Genomic DNA, 22,319 nt, shown 5'->3' with positions numbered 1-22,319 from the left:
ACAGTTTTTCAACCTCTCGTTGTCTAACCTGGTAGAAACACTCCTCTCCAGTGGTGGCGAGAGTGCGTTTCATTGCACCCGTCAAATGTTTGGTGACCGTTTCCGTCGCCTTCTCAGGAAGGGAATTTACCCGTACACCTTCGTCGACAAACCTACAATATCCGGAACTACCTCCAAAGGAAGCTTTTAAAAGTGACCTGAACGACCAAGAGATCACGGACGAGGACTATCAGTACGCCCTCTAGATTTTCGAATTGTTCGAATGTTAGGACCTAGGAGATTACACGCGTCTCTACATCACGCTCGACACCTGTCAGCTGTGCGACTTCGTGCTGTATTTCAGAAAGATTGCGCTAGAGACGCATGGGATAGATATCTTACGCACTGTGTCCCTCTGGAGCAGCGCTCTGAAGCTCACCAAAGTCAAACTCGAGCTCATAAGCGACCAAGAAATGTACGAAACGATCGAGAAGGGAATCAGGGGAGGCATTTGTAACAGCTTGCACAGACACTGACGGGCTAATCACGAGGGGTGCGACGATTACGACCCCCAGAAAGAAAAGACTTTTATCGAGTATCTCGATGTCAACAGTTTGTACCCGTACGCGATGACTTTCCATCTCCCGAGAGGTGCTTTTTAATGGGTCGATCCTTCGAGGTGGAGCGAGATCGATTTTCTCAACATTCCTCACGATTCGGAAGTGGGTTACGTCTGCATGGTAGACTTGTCGTATCCCGAAGAACTGCACGCGCTCACCACGGATTTTCCCCTGGCATCCGAACACAGGTGCGTGTGCGCTCTTGCTGACGTGTTACGACAAAGAACGCTTCGTCGTTCATTATGCATTGCTCGCACTGTACGTGAGATTGGGCATGAAAATAAAACGTGTTCTTAGCATCATCTCGTTCCGCCCAGACAACTTTTTGTTAACCTTCGTGCAGATTAACGTCGCGTTGAGGAATGCCGCGTCCTCGAAATTTGAGCGACGTCTGTGCAAAACCATGTCGAACAGTACGTTCGGTAAGACAATACAAAACGTGAGACGCATGAAAAAGTATGCCCTAGCCTACGACAAAGAAACCGTGCTCCGCAAAGCTAGCTCTGTGTACTGCCAGCATTTTCTCATTCTGAGTGACAAGTGCATCTTATATGAGATGAAACAGCGTTGCATCAAATGCATGCACCACCTTTATGTGGGCTTTGCCATTCTAGAAATATTCAAAATCCGAATGTACAGCTACATCTACGAGTCCCTCTTTTCTCACTTGACGTGTCCAGTGCAATTGATATATAGCGATACGGACAGCATAATTTTTTCTTTCACATGTGAAAGCCTGGAAGAGCAGCGATGAAAATTGAGAGTGAGCTAGGTATGTCCTTTTATCCACCGGACCACCCGCTTTTCAACGACGAGCATGCGAACCAGATGGGGTACTTCAAAGACGAGACGGGAGGTTTTGTTATTCAGGAAGTCGTAGCCATCTGAGCGAAAATGTACAGCATTCTCTTGGCTGGGTCACACAAACAGGTCGCGAGAGCGAAAGGAGTTAAGAAAGACGTGGTGAGGAAACATTTATTGCACGAAGTGTACCGAGATTCTCTGTTCAATGAAAAGACAGTCTCTCAGAAGCAGTGCACCATCCAGAGTATAAAGCAAACAATGTACACTATTTCGAGACTCAAGAAGAGCTTGGTCCCCTACGACGACAAGCGCTTTCTCGTGGATGCCGTACACTCCTTCCCTCACGGAAGCTGCGAATACGGTAGGCTGTGATGGTCATTTGACGCGTATAGGATTACCATAGTACTCTCTCTTTGTGCAGCATCGGAAAACCCAGAGGAGTGCTCGAGAGCGTCGTCGTCAGGGATCGAGTGACAGTGGAACAAAGAGCAAGGCCTTCGTGCACACGCGTATAATCGAGAATAAACGTTGTAGTCGAGATATGCTTCTCTCTCTCTCTCTCGCAGACAGGAGAAGCATGGGTCATCATGGCAGTGTGGTGGTGGAAAGGGTATATAAAAAGAATGACCATTCCGTCATCGTGCTGGTACCGTGCCCCACGCAATGACGACACTACGATGAAGATTCCCGTTTTCTGGCACGTCTGATCATCTCGTTCTGTTCGTGAGATCAGACAAGTTAGGGAGGGTGCAGGCATCTATCGTCCAACTCCTTTGTATGTATTCAATAAAGCTGTTTCAGTGAAAAAACACAGAGTCTCGTCAGAGTTATTCGGACTGTTTAATGCGTTGCATTTCGATAACCAAGCAGTATTTCAATAAATCGGTAACAAAGTTCGTGACTGCTTGCAATAGCACGAGCAAGAAGGTCGACGATGTCTGCAGCGATGTAGTTGAATTCTGCTCACAAATTCGCTCATCAGTCCCAGGGGTCTGTCCGGAACCGTTATGCAGACGTTCTTGTAACGGGCGTAGATCCGACGCACCATCTCCTGCAGCGGCCCCGGCGAGATCTCTCCTATATTGCCAAAGCCTACCATGTCTGTCATGTAGCGAAAAGCAGTGATGACGAGCTCGTTGCGGGGACTTTCGTTGTTGAAACATTCCTTCTCCACTTCTTCCCAAGAAGCGTGGGTGCGGGAACAATTTTGTAACAAGTGGTAGCTAAACATCTTCACATATTGATGACGCGAGCGCAGTGCGCGCTGCATTTATACAGATAAACGCGCGCAAAGAAATGAGAGCGAAACCGAAACGAAGAAGCCACCCGTCACTGCTAGGAGCGCGCGCAGTTAAAGGAGCAGAGTGCCGAAACCGAAACCACCCGCGGGCGGGTGGCGCAGAGGGCGCTAGGAGCGCGCATGCGTAGCTGCCGCGGCACGGCATCCCAGTCAGTTGCTCGCTGGCTGTCGCGGAGAGCAGACGTGCGCTCGGTGATTTGCCGTTGTTTGACCGCGCGCCTTTTCTCGCATGTTTGCCGTACGAGCATGTCTAGACTTGTTTAGCGGTGACCAAGCCTTTTCTTCGTGTTGACGCGCGTTTAGTATCTATGAGCGCGCGCAGTGAAAGGAGCAGAGTGCCGAAACCGAAACCACCCGCGGGCGGGTGGCACAGAGGGCGCTAGGAGCGCGCATGCGTAGCTGCCGCGGCACGGCATCCCAGTCAGTTGCTCGCTGGCTGTCGCGGAGAGCAGACGTGCGCTCAGTGATTTGCCGTTGTTTGACCGTGCGCCTTTTCTCGCATGTTTGCCGTACGAGCATGTCTAGACTTGTTTAGCGGTGACCAAGCCTTTTCTCCGTGTTGACGCACGTTTAGTGTTTTGCGGTTCCCGCCTTGTGTTAGGTGCGTAGTGTTGTGACGCTGTGGTTAGGGCTAACCGGTCGCCCCCCTAAGCCTTTTCCCCGATGTGTACTGTTTTCTCCGTGCTGTTTAGCAGTAGCGGTTAGGCGTTTTGTCTCGCAGGCCTAGACTTGTTGAGCAGTGTTGCCATTTTTACCTGCCGCTAGTATCTTGTTGTTCTCCGTCTTTCTCGCATAGAGCTATGATGGTAGCGCCATCTGGTGTGACGCCTTGCAACTAGGTGGCCCCCTGTCGTCGATCTCTGCAACTACCTGACGCCAACAAGCGCTGGTCACTCCGGAGCGGTTTCTTCGCCACGGCGTCGTTCATTTTCGAAGAAAATTGTTTCTCTCCACTCTATTTCTGTCTCTTTTTTTTCCTTTTCTGCCTACTTTTTATTTCTTTATTGTTTTTTATCAGCTCAACTAGCCCACAACTCACACAGTGGTCTGGACACGTCTTAGATGCTCCCCAATTAGTGTAATGACTCACTGAATGATCCTAATTACTGTGGGGGTCCCAAATTGCTCTAATTGCTCATTAAAGGCGTCCAGGCCACTGTGTGAGTTGTGGGCCAGTTGAGCTGATCATATACTACTGTCGACGAACTCGTTTCCGGAAAAAAACAACACGCTCGCGTGCGGTATAGCGTTAACGCGTCGGGCGCAGAATCGAGTTCGGTTTTGGGAACGTCCTTAGCGTCGAGAAAACGTCGCCCAGCGTGTTGCCGAAACGTCTGCGTCGACGCGGATGACTCTTTCTTCGTCGAAATTTCATAACGAAGTTCGCCGTGGTTCACCTGGACGTTTCCTGGACGCACCGCGAGGGCGCACAGCGAAGTAAGTACTCTGGCGGTGGGTGGGATATGTTTATTAAGAAAAAAAAGAAAGGAAAGGTAAGCCAGATGGGATGTCGGCTTGTTATTAAAAAAAAGTGGAAAGGGGAAGACAAAAAATGCAAAGAAAAGAAGAAAGCAAAAGAAAACAAAAAGAAGGAAAGAAAAGGGAAAGAAAAATGAAGAACACAAAGCTAAAGCTGAAGAATCACACACTCTGGTGGGATCCTATGATGTATGCAGAACTGGTATAGAAATAAGAGGAAGGAAGGAAAAACAGAAAAAAAACAACAACAACAGAGAACGTTAACAGTGAACATGTGCACAACTGAAGGCATTACCCCTTTGAAAACTGAGTGCAAAAGGAACAAAATGCATTGAATCCTCGGTGTTTGACCCGAAATGCGTGCAATATAATGAATATGGTCAATGAAATGGAGCAGCGGGAGTTGAACCTGCTCCCAACGGATATGCAATTTACACTCAGGAGAACTTGACTGAGATAAATAATGCCTTATATCGGCAGGCACGAATTAGGGCTCGCGAGAAATCCTACGCCTTTGTGTGGACGAGCCATGGCATCATATTGGTAAGCTCAAGGCTGTAATGCCATTGGCATTGAGTCAAGTGCTGACTTGTGTAAGATTGTGTAGTAACGTTGGATATTCCCTTGTCAATTGTTTAACATGCATAATATTCAAATATTGCCAGGTGAACTACCGGAAATTGTACGTAACCGTGGATTAAATCTGTTGCATATAAACCTTCAATCGGCTGGTAACAAAAGTGAGAAAATTGAGTGCCTCTTGGAACCGTGTAAAAGCGGTCTAGACGTCCTCATGTTCACAGAGACGTGGTGTCGCAACGAACAATATGTTATTAACTTATCTGGCTATCAACCATACTTTCTAAATCGTGCACTAAAAAAGGGAGGCGGTATCTCACTCCATGTTAACAATAAATATTGTGAAAGCCTATCTCAGTTTAGCCTCTGCACTAGAGACTACGAAGTAATTTCATTGTTATCCGGAAATGATGTGTTTTCATTAACGTATCGCGTTCCAGACGGAAACGCTCGTGCATTCCTACTCTTCTTGGAAGGTCTATTGTCTTATATATTAGACAACAAACTGAATTATTTCTTGGTGGAGACATTAACATAGACGTGTCAAAGACCTCTGCCATGCAAGTAACTCTGACACAACTGCTTCAGTCAAACGGCTTTGCGAACTTCACTTGCTCTCCTACAAGAGTTACGCCCAATTCGCGTACAACAATAGATGTGTTCGTATCCAATTATCATTCATATGATGTAACTAGCGGGACATTGCTTACCGATATAAGTGACCATTTGCCCATTTTCTTGAGTTGCCGAGAATTAGGGCTCAGTCATGTACCATATGTGGTGAAACAAGAGATTAATGATGCGAGGATCCTTGCATTTAAAGTGAAACTGCAATCTACAGACTGGAGTGATGTCTTCTTGTGTCGAAGATCAGAGGACGCGAACAATGTTTCTTTTACAATTCTAACAAAAATTTACACTGAATGCTTTCCTTTTGTGTAGAAGAAAAAGCATAGACATGCGCGTAAGCCTTGGATAACGCGTGATATTTTGAAAACCATGAGGAAGCGTGACAAGCTATTTCATAAGCTCTTCCTTATTTTTTATAAGGACCCTGAAACCCTGACTAATTTCCAAAGGATGCGTAGCCATATAAATACGCTGGTTAAAAAAGCCAAACAAAACTATAACTTAAATGCTTTTCTCTCCTGCAAATGTTATGTATCTTCTGCAGTGATTTCCCCAGAAATTCACTACTGGGGGGGGGGGGTGCCGAGCTTTCAAGGGGGGGGGGTCATGCTTAGTGAAGGTTCCACTTACGGAATTTTTCTTAGACACGGAAATAATCGTGGCACAACGGTGACATATCTGCACAGCTTTCTCAGTTTATTTGTACATGTTATTACTTTAGAACGCAGTACATTAGAATAGAGATTCATTGTGAACGGCATCTCAAAGAGATAAGAGACTACCATCTTGTCAACGAACACCTAGCAATCAACGGTGAAAACCTTAGAATACCTCGCTTGGTTGAGTTGGGCGCAAATGACTCGACTACAGTGGCTAGAATGGGGTAGTGTGAGAATCGCGCCCTCGAAGCGAGCCCTGTTGTGGAAGATGGCCGCACGGCGGCGCTCGCGCAACTTTCACTGCTCCGGCTGTATTTGCGTACTACACGATTGCGGACCAATTTTATGCAGTTATGTTGCCACTGAGCCTGTGTTATAGGATGTAAAATGTTACGGGACGTAGTGCATATACACTGTTTTCAAGGTTTCTCCCTTTTCTTCATTTCCGTCTGAAGCCTGGACCACTAACAGTAGCACTAGCACCCTTCATCTCTGTTGTTTTATAACCCCCATTATCAATATCGATTAGACGAGTCGCGAAAGTTCATTAGTGATTGGTAGGACTCTACAAGATGCTTTTGCCTTTACAGTCAACCCGCAATTTTCCATAAACTAAATTTTAAGAGTGCAGAGCAACTCGGTGCTTGCTCAGAATGGAACAAAAATTCTGAGCGTTTTGCTAGAGGTGTTCTAAAGAATTAATAATACCTATAACTGACATACACTCAGAGCTTAGCCAAGCACTTGGGTCTCGAGGAGGATGTCAGTCCATTTCACAATTTCCACTTCACATTTATCCAGCAAAAACAGTCTTAATTGCGACATAGCTATCAGGACAAGAAGTTAACTGATCAGCTGGAGTACACACAGGCAAAAGGTCATCTTTTAGTTGATACACCAGAGCATACTATTAGCAGATGAAAAGGGCATAAAACATTTAATGTTCATCAGTCACATAAAGGTTTGTATTGCTAAAATCACTTTAAATATTACAAAAGGCAAACTTGAAAACTATTTATCAACACATCTATCTTTCCCACTCACAAATGTTTTAGCACATTTCTCTTCTTTTTTACAGTCGACCCAGTTTAGAGTTCTTAATGCGCTTCCTCTTCTCCTCTCTGCCTCGGTTTAGCGATTTCACGTAGAAGTGAAGCCGTGTCAAAATATAGAACTTTATAATTCTGTTTGTCAGTTCTGTTTGGTGTGACTCACAACCAACTCTGTTAAGCAGGCTTCCTTGCAGGACTGATGATACCTCCATCACTGCGTCACTGTGGAGTTCGCACTTGCTCATGCATGCTGTAAAGGCATTTTCCATTGTCTCTACCAGTCTGTACATCTGATCAGACACATATAGGAGTCCCCCACGGTCAAGGTGTCTAGTGTAGCTATCAACACTGTCGTCTCTCGCGCGTTTGCTCACTAGCAGGTCAGCACAGCTTTCACAGTTCAACGCTGAGATGCCCTTCCGGGCAGCGTAACCAGCTACATAAAATATAAGCCGGGAATCACTGTGCTCCACTGCCATGTCCTCGTGTTCTAGAGGCTGGCCCAATGAATTTAGAATATGCCGTGCTTCCTCCAGGTTGCCGATGTCTAAGGCCGCATCAACCTTTTCTAGCCACTTCTTGCCCCTTCTAGCCACTGTAACTCGACTATTCTCTAGAGATCTGGCCTAGGATTTTCCCTCTCCCTCGCGCGCCCCGCCCACCCGGAGCGCGCCAATGGGAGAACGCGTGGGCGGAGTCGACTTTCATTGCAATCTGGGGGCAGAGGTTCGAACGTAGACGGAGACGTGCTTTTCGCGATGCTACGTCCACTGGGTCGTTCCATTCACCATGGCCCTGAGTTGGCCCGTGTTCCAGAGATGGCGCTGCTCGATCTGTGAACCTAGGGACGCGCGTTCCTTGGGACCACGAAAATGGTCGGCGATAACTACTGTGTCTGAGCGATGATCGCGTTTGTCTGTTTGTTTTGTTTTTGCTTTTAATGAACGTTTTATGATGGCTTGTTTTTGTTTTTAATAAACGCTTCATGATCGGCGTCTCTGAGCGATGCCCGCGTTTGTTTGTTTGTTTTTGCTTTTAATGAACGTTTTATGATGGCTTGTTAATAAACGCTTCATGATCGGCGTCTCTGAGCGATGCCCGCGTTTGCTTGTTTGTTTGTTTTTGCTTTTAATAAACGCTTCATGATCGGCGTCTCTGAGCGATACCTGCGTTTGTTTGTTTGTTTTTGCTTTTAATGAACGTTTTATGATGGCTTGTTAATAAACGCTTCATGATCGGCGTCTCTGATTGATGCCCGCGTTTGTTTGTTTTTGCTTTTAATGAACGTTTTATGATGGCTTGTTTTTGCTTTTAATAAACGCTTCATGATCGGCGTCTCTGAGCGATGCCTGCGTTTGTTTGTTTGTTTTTGCTTTTAATAAACGCTTCATGATCGGCGTCTCTGAGCGATGCCCGCGTTTGCTTGTTTGTTTTTGCTTTTAATGATCGTTTTATGATGGCTTGTTTTTGTTTTTAATAAACTACTATCAACCAAACACGGGCGCAACGATTCCGCGGACGTCTTATCAAGATCATTCTAACAACGCGTGTTCCATATGTTTAATAAAGCAAACAAACGCGGGCATCGCCCAAGGACGCCGATCATGAAGCGTTTATTAAAAGCAAAAACAAGCCATCATAAAACGTTCATTAAAAGCAAAAACAAACAAACAAACGCGGGCATCGCCCAAGGACGCCGATCATGAAGCGTTTATTAAAAGCAAAAACAAGCCATCATAAAACGTTCATTAAAAGCAAAAACAAACAAACAAACGCGGGCATCGCCCAAGGACGCCGATCATGAAGCGTTTATTAAAAGCAAAAACAAGCCATCATAAAACGTTCATTAAAAGCAAAAACAAACAAACAAAGAAACAAACGCAGGCATCGCTCTGAGACGCCATCATGAAGCGTTTATTAAAAGCAAAAACAAACAAACAAACGCGGGCATCGCTCAGAAACGCCGATCATGAAGAGTTTATTAAAAGCAAAAACAAGCCATCATAAAACGTTCATTAAAAACAAAAACAAACAAAGAAACAAACGCAGGCATCGCTCTGAGACGCCGATCATGAAGCGTTTATTAGAAGCAAAAACAAACAAACAAACGCGGGCATCGCTCAGAGACGCCGATCATGAAGAGTTTATTAAAAGCAAAAACAAGCCATCATAAAACGTTCATTAAAAGCAAAAACAAAGAAACAAACGCAGGCATCGCTCAGAGACGCCGATCATGAAGCGTTTATTAAAAGCAAAAACAAACGCGGGCATCGCTCAGAGACGCCGATCATGAAGCGTTTATTAAAAGCAAAAACAAACAAACAAACGCGGGCATCGTTCTGAGACGCCGATCATGAAGCGTTTATTAAAAGCAAAAACAAACAAACAAACGCGGGCATCGCTCAGAGACGCCGATCATGAAGAGTTTATTAAAAGCAAAAACAAGCCATCATAAAACGTTCATTAAAAGCAAAAACAAAGAAACAAACGCAGGCATCGCTCAGAGACGCCGATCATGAAGCGTTTATTAAAAGCAAAAACAAACGCGGGCATCGCTCAGAGACGCCGATCATGAAGCGTTTATTAAAAGCAAAAACAAACAAACAAACGCGGGCATCGTTCTGAGACGCCGATCATGAAGCGTTTATTAAAAGCAAAAACAAACAAACAAACGCGGGCATCGCTCAGAGACGCCGATCATGAAGCGTTTATTAAAAGCAAAAACAAGCCATCATAAAACGTTCATTAAAAGCAAAAACAAACAAACAAACGCGATCATCGCTCAGACACAGTGCTTATCGCCGACCATTTTCGTGGTCCCAAGGAACGCGCGTCCCTAGGTTCACAGATCGAGCAGCGCCGTCTCTGGAACACGGGCCAACTCAGGGCCATGGTGAATGGAACGACCCAGTGGACGTAGCAGCGCGAAAAGCACGTCTCCGTCTACGTTCGAACCTCTGCCCCCAGATGGCAATGAAAGTCGACTCCGCCCACGCGTCCTCCCATTGGCGCGCTCCGGGTGGGCGGGGCGCGCGAGGGAGAGGGCAAATCCTAGGCCAGATCTCTTGAGAATAGTCATTTGACAGTACAGGATGTAATTCGCTTCGCCGGACTCACTGCCAGAAAGTGTTGGTGGCCGAGCTGGGTGGGGTCACCTGAGAAATTTCAGGGGGGGGGGGGTGTCGCAAAAATGCAGGGAGGGTGTACACCCCCCCTGAAGGGGGTGTAGGGAAATCCCCGATCTTCTGTGTGGCGTAAGGTTAACGAACTTTTAAACCATAGGAAAACTTGCCAACCCCTGCAGCAGATAAGCGTTGACGGTATCACTTACTGTGGTAATGAAATGGCTCAAATTTTTAATAACCATCTGGTCTCGCTTCCTCACCTGAGCAACAATACCAATGCTGAAGTCAACGAAGCTTGTAGATATGTATCTGAGGGCATAAGAAACTCCATGTTTCTTTTCCCTACTGACGATGTAGAAGTTTCCAGCAGCTTTTTTAGCATGAGACATAGCAGTGTGTTAGATGCATACGATATGCAAATAGGCCCTTCCATGCTCGATGGGTGTTTTCCAATCGGCATGCAAGTCGCCAAAGTTATCATGATCCATAAATCAGGTGACATAAATTGCCCATCCAACTATCGCCCAATTTCTATTTTACCCGTTCTGTCGAAGGGCCTTGAGCGGGTCATTAGTAACCGCCTCTCTTCCTACCTGGAAAAATATAACTGTCTCTTAGAATGGCAGTTGGGTTCCCGAAAGAACAGATCGACTGAGCTGGCTCTCTTAGTACAGAAAGAAACCATACTAAAAACATAGAAAAGAAACTCATTACTCTGGGAATTTTCATTGATTTCAGCAAAGCATTTGGTTCGTTATCACATAGGATACTATTACTAAAACTATCGCGTTATGGAATCCGGGGCCCGGCACTTTCGCTGTTCTCCTCATATTTAGATAATAGGTATCAGAGGGTTGTCATTAATGGCTACTCTTCTGCACTTAATAAGATTAGCCGTGGTGTTCTGCAAGGTAGCTTACTTGGTCCTTTGCTCTTTAGTGTTTACATTAATGATATAGCGATGATCACCAAGAACGCTAAGTTTAGCATATATGCAGTCTCCATGCAGCACATATTATATATATATATATATATATATATAGCTCCAGTCAGTCACTCCGTCGTTGCTGCAAGTCACGACTGTGCCCGACTTGTCACAGTCTATCCACACCTTTGAGGACAACCGCCGTCACTCGTCGAAGCAGTGGTTGAGCGAACTCGAATGCGCACGCAAGCTCGCACAGTGGTCTGACGAAGCCGTTCGAGCAATTGCTGCAAGCAAACTCCGTGGAACGGCCCGCAACTGGCACGACGATCTTGGGAAACACTACGAAACGTGGTAATCTTGGAAAACGGCGTTCCAGACTCAGTTCAGGGATGATCTCACGCTGATAGAATGGCAAGCAAAAATCTCTGAAGGCGTTCAAAGTCCAGGGCAATCACTGGACAGCTACACGTTCGCCAAACTCAAGCTCCTTGTCCGTTCTCCAGTTCCCTTGACTGAGAAGCAGCAAATTGACTATCTTCTTCAAGGACTTCAAGACATCAACTTTGTGGCAGCAATTGTTGCCCAGCGACCAAAGACCGCTGCAGACGTCATTGACATCGTCACTGACCTCGTGAATAGCCTCCTACATGACCGACGTTGTCATCGCCTTACGTCTGAGCAACGGACTGGCAGTCCACCTCAACCGCGAACGTCAGCAACTGGATCACAGATTCAAAATGGTCGCATGTCTTCGTCTACCTCCCCTAGTCACACGCTTCCATCTCCTGCGAGCGGCATCACGAACTCTTTGCTTGCTCGTCGCCAACGTATCTCTGCCTTGCCTACAGCTGAGCAGGAAGCGAAATACAAACCGATATCCGACAAATACGGAGCCCCAGCGTTTCGTAGAGGACAAGATATTTCCACCGCTATGTGCTACAAGTGTACAAATATGGAACATTTGGCATCCAAGTGCCCTGGTTCTATGGCTCGCCCTCAGCCCACCCAAGCTCAAGGAACTAATGTACCGCCGTCACAATCAGCACTTCACAGCACCCCAGCTGTTACGGATGGCTCCCAGCTACAGTGTTCCTTCTTTGAGGCCACCATCACAGGTCTTGATACACACGACGCATTCCGGGACACAGGATCCAAGCTCACTCTCGTGTCCCAATCACTTCTTCCCGCCCACATGGCCCTTCCATGGACCCAGCCTCCTCTGGGGGTAGTAGGTGGTTCCTCAGTGCTGCCCATAGGTACTGCCATCCTTGAGATCACCATCGGAAACGTCTCTGCCTTGGTCAAAGCAGCAGTTCTGACAAACAATGTGTTGCCCTTCATCATTGGTGAAGATTGGTTCGAAAATGCCAAAGCTCGATTGATTTTCCAGCCACCCAAGCCAACCTACTTACAGCATGACTTCTCTGGCACTATCGTATAGGCACGCCTCAGGGTTGCGCCTCGCGTGGCCAATGCTGTTATCCTCCAAGGTTCTGCCCTTGGCTGTACTGCTGGTGCTCCCATTCCTAACGACTGCCTACAGACGGATCCCTTGCCTTCTGAGCAGGCACATCCCTGGAAAGCCTTCAACCAGGAAGTACCTTTCAACATGCCTGCGGCCAAAACCGAACCCCAGTCCACCAGTGTTATCTCGGTTTCAATTCATAGTGAGCTTCCACCAGCCGCAATCGGAGCTCATCTGTCGCCAAGCCAGCAGTCAGAAGTTCAGTCCATCTTAACAGTCTTCTCCTGCCATGAAGATGATATAGGCCACTACACGGGCATTGAACATCGCATTGACCTTTTGCCTAATACCACACCTTATAGCCGCAGCCGGTACCGCTACGCTCCGGGTGACCAAAAATTTCTGGAGGAACAGACAAAGAAGCTCCTGTCTTAAACATTATAGGTTATGCTACAGGCCCCTGGGCGTTCCCCGTCGTCGTCGTCACCACCAAGGGTAACAAAAAGCGACTTTGTGTGAACTGTGTGCCTTTCAACGAACGTACTATCAGTGTTGTTCAACCTTTGCCTCATGCGGATGACATCATACAAGACATTGCCGGATGTGGGTTCTTCGCTTCTCTCGACTTAAAAAGCGCCTACTGGCAAGTGAGCCTTCGCCCAGAGGACTATGAAAAGACCGCCTTCATAACCCACCATGGCACTTTTATGTGGACTCGCATGCCATTCGGATTGAAAAATACCCCGTCGACGTTTCAACGTATCATGCAGTTTGTCTTTCGGGACCTCCAGCCTCATACTGGCAAGCATGGCATCCGTGCTTTTTTGGACGATATTCTGATCTATGCTGACTCCTTTAGCACATTCAAGAGCCTTATCGATCAAGTCCTTCATCTTTTACAGTATAATGGCCTGAAGGTTTCGCTAAACAAGTGTTATTTTGGCCTCCCCAGCATAAGATTCCTTGGATTTGTTCTCTCCAGTGAAGGGAAAAAGCCAGACCCTGACCGAGTGGAAGCTATGCTTCGGATCCCCTGTCCACATACCCAGAAAGAAGTCCTCTCATGGGTCCAGACCGCAAACTTCTACCGCAGGTTAATTCCCAGCTTTTCCAGGGTTGCAGCTCCACTCCAAACCTTGATCAAGTCGCTTGACTTCGTCTGGACAGAACAGTGTGAAGAAGCCTTCCAGACTCTTCGCCGTGCACTGACCGAAGCCCCACTTTTGGCTCATTTCGAATCCAAAGCCCCAACAACTGTCACTACAGATGCTTCAGGAGCAGCAATTGGTGCTGTTCTTTCCCAAGCACAAAACGGCCAGGAAGTGGTAATCGAATATGCGAGCAGAAGCCTCACTCCAGATGAGCGCGAGTTGGATAGCTGTTCACTGGACCATCACAGTTAAGTTCCGCCATTACCTCCTTGGCAAGAAGTTCACCTTGATCACCGATCACTGGACAGTCGCATGCTTGACGAGAAATGTCAAACCCTCCCGTCGTTTCACAGCTATCCTCATTGATCTTGTTGAGTTTGAATTCACAGTCCAGCACCGTCCGGGTCGTCAAAATGTGGTTGCTGACCATCTGTCGCGTCTTTCATGTACTCTCACACAGTCTGAAGAGTCTCTACGTGATCTTCAACGCCAAGACCCTGAATGCCAAAGCTTTTTCGATCAAGTTTCTGGTGCCGACAGCGAGACCCACTTCGTGGTTCTCGATGAGCTTCTTTACCGACAGCTGCCCTCGGGAAAGTTAGTCCTTGTGGCCCCAGCGTCAATGCGTCCTGCCACCCTTAGCGCCATGCATGACTCCGCGGGACACTTCGATATTCAACGAACCCTCAAGAGAGTTCAGGACTGTTATTGGTGGCCCACCATGGAGCCCTCAGTGCGCAGCTATGTGTCTTCTTGCCAGATATGCCAACAGTTCAATCGTCCCACTTCTCGTAATGTTGGTTTGCTAGGGCACATGCCTACAACGGACATACCTTTCTCGACTATTGCCATGGACCATGTCACCATGCCTGCCTTAGACAGTGTGCGTTATATCCTCAACGTAATTGACTTCGCTACCCGTTACATCATTCCAGCAGCAGTGAAGTCAACAGCAGCAAGTGAAGTTATTATAACCATCTGCATCATGTTTTTTTACACTTTTGGGACCCTCGGTCACTGCATCTCGGATCATGGGTCAGCGTTTGAGTCGATCCAGTTCAAGCGTTTCATCACCTTCATGGCATTGAGCTGCACTACACCACTGTATACAGACCCGAAGGCAACGGCTTTGTAGAAAGAAGCAATGGAACTTTGGTCTCAACGCTTCGCAAACTGTGTGCAATCGAATCTTCAACGTGGGAATCGAAGCTCCAGGAGGCAGCATTTGCCGTCAACACGAGAGTGAATTCCAGCACAGGCTTCGCCCCTTTCGAACTTTTGTTTGGGTATATTCCAAAGATCCCCTTGCAACAGCACTGCCCCGTCCAGCAGTCTTCACTCTTGGAACGTATCCTGGACCTATCGTCCCAACGAAGCGAAGCAGCTTCTAATTCTGAAGCAGCTCAGACATCACGCAAGGCAAATCTACGATGGAACCCATCGTCCACATAACATACTCCATTGGAGACTTCGTATGGGTTCCTCGCCAAGAGCCTGTTTCAAACGAAAAGCTCGCCCCACGTTTCAAAGGAATTTACCAACTAGTGGAACAGCTTACAGACACTACATTCAAGGCCCTCCGTGTGTCTCCCAGCAGCACACGCATTCTGAATCAGCCAAGGACTGTCCACGTGTCACAAATCAACCGTTAGGTTCCGTCTGTATCACCAGTGGATCACATGGTCACCATCCAGCCTGTGGATGAGCAGAGCTCCAGCACTCCTAGCGAACAAACGAGCGACGCACTACCTGGTGCCTCTCCAGGGCTTCATCTACCCTCTTTGGACCGTCCAGTGCGTCAGCGCAGGTTGCCAAGTCACCTACACAACTATGAACTCTGCCAGACCATCAATTATTATGTTTTCAGCCATTTTGTATCTTTGGCACCTTTTCTCTTTTCAGTTTTCTGGCATTTCTTGCTATATTTTTGAACCTTTGCACTGTGCCACCAAGAGGACTTGGTCTCTTCGGAGAAGGGTGGGATGTGAGCATAGTACCTTCTCCCCCGCTTACCATTGGCGGCGCCCCGGTGCCAAGCCTCGCCCTCTCCCCCGCTGCTGGCTAGAGTGTTCTCCTGCCTTGTCTCGCGTGCGGACGCACGCTCCCCCGTTCGCCAATAAATCAGTTATCATTATAGGAACAGTGACTCCAGCCTTATTCACCTTCATCCCTTCATCATTCTCATCATCACTCCATTTCCCATCATCACCCCACTCTCACACTGCATGGACCTCGTTAAATAGAGAAACAGGTTGCTGTATCCTCATTCTGCCACTAAGGCTAGCTCTGGTGATGTCTCCTGTACGGGAGACGAAACGTCAATTAAATTTGTTACTTTCGTTGCGTTAAGTCGGTGTGTGTGTTTTGGTTTATTACGTCTACTACCGGCTTTTGGAACATATTTGCAAAACGCTTATGCATGACACGGCTGTGTTGCCATACAGTTCGGCTGTGGCTATATGTACCCTCTATCCACCACCTCTTTATCCACTGTGGGGTCAGCTATATACTGAGAAAATAAAGCAAATACGGCGGTAGACGACGGCAGACGGCGGTAGAAAAGGAAATTGCTTTCTTTTAATACTGCGTTCTACTTCTGTTCCCACACTATTCTCCTATATTTCAATTGTTTTACGATTTACTACGTAACTACTTACGACTGACGACTTACTACTATTTAGTAGAAGTGATGTTTCATGGCACGCGCTTTAGTGATGTGTCCCTGCCGCGTAAAATATGGCTCGTTCGAGTGGGGTTTAAATGTCTTTTGGGCCGGTTTCGCGCTAACGTTTTTCACGGAACCAGGACGGTCCCATTGCAACCGCCGCCAAATACCAAATAACGGGGGGGGGGGGGATTGTCGCGCTGTCCATTTCGCTGCAATGTATATTGCTTATCACGAAGTAGTATACACTCGTGAGACTCGCTCGTCATTAGGAATTAGAGAACATGTTCGTTTTGCATCCTCGAACTTAGTTACAGTGTTATAGCAAGCGCAACGCATTGTGCGTTCTATATGTATGTCTCAACCTTTGAATCAATACAATGTATGAAATGTTCTTTTTAATCAAATGTTGTTCTAGTTTTTTTCCAATTGCAAATATAACTCGACATGAGGCTGAAAACCAGTAGAAGTCCATTGCCGCCAGGACACACCGAAAGGAGAGACAAGCAGGAATGCCCGTAATTGGCCGATTGGAATGCATAACGTCGCATTGTTATACGTCCAGTGGTCCAGTCTGTTTCATATGCATTGTGCTCAGTGCTGTGTGAACTATCTCAAACTATTGGTTCTATGGGGAGCAATATTCCTCCGTGAGAGGCATTTACGAATTATGGAGGCAGTAAGAGTATTGCACGCACGTGTGCATATTACTCTACACAGAGAGGTTAAGAAGCTTCTGTTGTTGTGCGTCGATGGTAGTTGGCTAAATGCATATTCCTCATGAGCAGGCATTCAGTTGTTGCTTTTTTTTCTTTTGCGCAGAAAGGTGTTGGTGACACCAGAGACTCATACTCATACGATGGAAATCGCATCCGGAAGTGGAATGTGGCCACCTACAAATACGGGCAGGTACATTCCTTTTGTCTACCACTATCTATATGTGACTATTTTCTGTTCCATCATTCAAGGCAACACCACTTGGAGCAGTCCTACTGTGTAATAATTCCATATGCTATACCATGCGGTGGTATTAGTGCTACTTGTTTCAAGAAGTGGAACTTCATCGGAACAATAGCTGCATGAATTTCCCCCCTTTCATTGATTCATTCATGGGTACTTGTTTGTTCAAGCGCCTGCTGACAGCTCAAGCCTAGGGGGCAACGCACGACAGGTTACAAAATATTTGAGAACGCGCCTGAATATATTATCACACGCACAGACAAAAACAGAACATAAAGAATGTCATGATACATAGTAAACCTGACATTTAAATAACGTAGTACACTCGAAGCAAATTATCACATTAACGTACCACACGAGAAATATTATGTGCGAAATTCTGGTCTATGAGAATGCCTGGTCTATGAGAAGTTACTTTGGAGTTGTACGCAGAGTGTATATGCTCGAAGGTTTGTATCCTTCACCGAATCTCATTTTTACCAAACATTGTACGTGGATTCACAAGCTTCTACTTGCTAGCTGTGCAGTCAAAAACTAAACTTAGACGCAGAGGGTTACTGAATTTTCGGCTGAATTGCTTAGAAGGAACTTAGATTCGCGTAAGATGTTCGTGCTTGAAGCTGACGTCAGGTTCCGGTGTGGGTGGAACTGCGAACTGTGGGGTAATGGACTTCTCTTCTGTAATGTGGGGTAAAACGGGATAATCCAAGAAAGATACTGTATTAAATTTGTTGTTTCACCCAGTACAGCTGTCTGTACATTTCAGTTTCAGTTTATTTCATTTCTGTACTTACAGAAATGTGGTTCAGATACAAAAGGAACAGCTTGACAACGTCCCTGAACCGGCAATCGGTGGTGTATTTTCAAGGGTGTAGTTTCGTGCATAAAGACAAATAATTGCTGAAGGAGTGTGGAAAGAGTCAGCCACAAAAGCGTACTGTCCTTCGTGGGCAGGTTATTTAAAGGATCACTAAAATGCAAAAACAAGTTCCCTTCAAACTACGTTACACGCTATGTTAATTTCGTACTTGTTATCATAATTCAAAACTTTGATTTCGTTACGGAGCTACCATCGAAATTATACCGGACTCTTCCTTGCTTCGGCGCTAAGCGGTGAACATCGTTTCAGCTCGTGCATCGGAGTTTTTAGCCCATGCTGCGCGTGCCACGCCATGAAGCGGTCCCTGTGAAAAAAGGTGCGCGTTGCGAAGCGGACTGGCGTCGCTGTCCGAAGGATGTGAAGATGAATGTTGTCAGTGGAACATTCGCGAGAACTGTTGTGGGCTACAATTCAGTGAATCGGTATTCAAAAATACGGTAGTAATCATGCCGCGCATACATAGAACACCACGATCGGGCTCGTTCCAAATCTACACGGCCACAATAGGTATGCGCGCGCTTTTCCTGCTGTCTCATCGGATGATGCCAATCTTTGTCTCCTGGGAATCCCATTCGTTGCCGCCAAAGACGGCTCTGTTTTCATTGCGTTTTTCTTCTAAACGGTAGCGCTGTGTGAACTAATTTTGCTTGCATCAAGCTAATTGAAACACGGACTTTCATTTGAGAGCAAGTTGTTTTTGCATTTTAGTGCCCCTTTAAGCCACAGGTTGAAGTGTTTCCCCTTATATACACATAGTGTATGCACATATGCAATAGTAAAGCTTAGAGCATAATAAATTCCCCTCATCAGTCAGTTAGGGAGCAGTCTTCTGACACGGCTCCCTTTTTTTTCAAGCAAACTTGAACTTGGTGACTACAAGTTGCGCATCTGTTTCGAGAAGTTGGTTCTGGGTGGTGGTGCTAGCCGAATGCATTGATTGCGTAGCACAAAGCAGACTAAAAGCAGCATAGTAGATGTGTAGCTGGAACACGTTTTTTTTGTTTTGTTTTTTTTTGCCGTTGGTCTTTTGAAATAACGTGAGGAGGGGCAAAACAAAGGGAACGACAAGCGTTGACTTGAGGATGGTGTACTACTCTCAAGTCAACCGCTAGGTTAGACGATTCAATAGCGTTCTCGAAGGTATAGTACAACTTGCTATACACATGGTTTTTTCCTTCGCAGAGAGGAACCTCCACAGTGTGGGGAACAAGTCTCTGTACTAGACATTCTTGTGACGTGCCAGCTACATGGGTCCTACCGTCAACACCATTTTCATGAGTTTTATCAGCCGTTCCACCCATCTATACTACTGGGTGATGAGCCCCTGTTACCGTTTTTAAGAATCCATCACTTCCTGAGAGACGTTGGATATCTACCTGCTATGTAGTTCAATATGCATGTTACCAAATCATATTTTTGCTTGTATCTTAATTTGCCAAGTATGTTATTTTAGTATAATCGTCTGATTTTTAACTAGTCACAATTTCACCATTGTTTTGGCGCACTATAGCCTTAGTTGCTTGTGCGCAATTAAAATGGAATCATCATAGCTATGCTTGAGAACAAGCCCCTACGACCTAGGTTTCTAGAGAACCTGACGGTGTACAGGGCCACTCCACACGTAGCAACTGGTCTAACCCCGGCAGTACACCCCTGCACGGCAGAAATCTGCGAACGTGTTTCTCGGGGGTTTTACTGTCATCAATTGTACTCACCAGCTCGCTTGCTTTTTAGCCATTCCTTAAACGTCCCGCCGCCTAACGAATCATTAAGACTGCAAGCTTACAGTATCGACACCAAGAGAAGTAGAGAACGGTATAAGAGATTACCCCTGATTTTCTCACATATGCAACAGATGGTAGTTTGTCATGTAACTCTTCTATTTTGCATTGCTGATCATTAGGGCCGAGTAATTCATGCAAAATGCGTGGTTTAGAATGCGTTCTAAAGGTTTTCCTAACGTTTCTCTACACATTACCAATCAGAACGACATAAATCTACGATGTTTCGTGTGTGATATAATTGCATATTTCGGCATATTTCTTCCTGATCGCCTTATAAGATGGCGATTGCATATTATGTCATATTTCGGCGCCATTCCAATCATTTTTTAAAGTTTGCCATTGCCACTGTTTTGCAACTGATCATGTTTCCAAAGGGAGGTCATCGACTCAAAACTTGTGTTCCATCTAAGTTACTACCCTACTTTTAGGCTGCTTCGTGCTTAGGCTGCATCAGTGAATTCACCTAGCACCACTAGCATCGAAAACAAACTTCTCAAAACACACGCGTGACAAGTAATCAGCCAGTTCTAATTGTGCTTAAAAAATAGCAATAAGGGAACCAAAGAATTACAGTCCGTAAACACCGTTCTCGAAGGCAAGACCAGCGGAACGTACATGGCGCAGATGAGATAGGTAGTTGGCTAATTCGCCGGAATAACATCCATCTACAGCTCACATTTTCGCATTTTACAGTCCAGTTTCTTAACTGGAACAGGAAGTGTTTCATGATCCCATATGTGCGTGGCATGCTGCAATGACCAACGAGGAATATGCCTGAGTGTGCACGCGTGAACGTGCGTTCCACCTGCCAACAAGGAATCTATATTTTCATTTGTAGAACATTTTTTAAACAATTTATGTATTTATACAGTTTCAAGGAACACATCAGCTTTCGGTGCAACATTCCCGGCATCATAATATTTCTGTATATTTTGTGCATGCTTCCATACATAGACGTTCCGCGCCGCATATTTGAATGCACATTTTGCAAGATTTTTATACATAAAGTCCCGGGTCCTACTGATTATGCTGGTTATTATTTCAGCCATGGCTGGCTGGAGACGTCATTGGTTGCTGCATTGACTTGGATCGAGGCGCAGTGGACTTTTACAGGCAAGCTGCTCATTAATTAGTTTGCTATTTGACACCTTCTAAATGCTGTACTTGTAATACATACCAACTGCACATGATGCAGTCCTATCCGGTGGCACGTGCAGTACGTCGCCACAAAAATGGGCTGACTCACCTTGCGTGGAAATATACCCCAATTATTATGTATTATGATGTACATGAATAAACAACATGAATGAGCTACCTTCAATTACTTTGATTGATGATAAGTGTTAACTATATTGCTGTTTTTGCGAGCAGCCAAGCAGACAGTTACACAGCAGTGGTAAACAACATTGTTTCATTATGATGTTGATTTGAATAGCAGGAGTTTTTCAAGACTCGTCCACACACCTTTGTACAGGGTGTTCGTTTTTATGCGACGCAGATTTTTAATTAAAAAAATCAATGAGCGCAACATAGGTGCCTTTTGTTCAGGTGAGTTATGCGGCCACTCTCTCGAAGAGAGTACGTACCTACTGGGTAACTTAGCTGAAATTCACTAACGAGCTCTTTAATTAGTGTCTTTCGAGGAAAACTGATTATGAGACAACCCTCGTTCAACTCTGTTTTAGAAATCCTGAAATATACGTTGAAATATCGCTCAATTTTGCTATGTAAATGAACCGCCCTGCATCCGCAGCGTATCAACAATATGACCTTCACTGTAGGCTTATCTGGGCCGCTCCTCCAAAGCACGTGGCCCTCCAACGTGAATGAGCGTTGTCCTCCCTGTGCTGCTGATACGTGCGGTTTCGGTTCATTCGCATAGCGAAATTCGGCCTTGCATATTTCCAAGTATTTGCTCATTTCGGGATCTTTAAAAGTAGAGTGGCTTTCAACAAGGATTGTCTCCCATTCTGCTATTCTCCCATTCACCTTTGCTTAAAGCCCCTAATTAAACAGCTAATTAATGAATTTAGGTAATTACTCATCATACATGTTTTAGTCCTAGCAGGAGCGAACTAGACAAGCGACCAGTCCGGTTAACAACCACATGCAAAAATCGTTTATTGGCTCGCAACCACGCGCCAAATCCCAACGCGCTCGATGCGCACTTCGTCATCTTCGATGGCTATAACACATCCCCCTCCTTTTGCAGATAAAGTCAAGTCAAGTCAAAGTCAAAGTCAAAGTCAGATAAAGATC

The 22,319-nt window shown here is 45.9% G+C and overlaps 1 protein-coding gene across 3 annotated transcripts in view; it reads left to right on the top strand.

The window, feature by feature from the left end:
• LOC135396544 (E3 ubiquitin-protein ligase RNF123-like) overlaps positions 1-22,319 on the top strand; it is a 502,532-nt gene that overhangs the window by 143,173 nt on the left and 337,040 nt on the right. For all 3 annotated transcript variants that reach the window (XM_064627582.1, XM_064627583.1, XM_064627581.1), the window contains exons 8-9: positions 17,259-17,345; positions 21,106-21,173. In XM_064627582.1, coding sequence (XP_064483652.1) covers positions 17,259-17,345; positions 21,106-21,173 — 155 coding nt within the window. The remainder of the gene's footprint in view (positions 1-17,258; positions 17,346-21,105; positions 21,174-22,319) is intronic.

This window comes from Ornithodoros turicata, chromosome 6, assembly GCF_037126465.1.
Source record: "Ornithodoros turicata isolate Travis chromosome 6, ASM3712646v1, whole genome shotgun sequence".
In the NCBI taxonomy this organism is placed as follows: domain Eukaryota; kingdom Metazoa; phylum Arthropoda; class Arachnida; order Ixodida; family Argasidae; genus Ornithodoros; species Ornithodoros turicata.
The sequence above is the reverse complement of the archived record's forward strand: the minus strand, read 5'-3'. Positions and strand labels throughout refer to the sequence as shown.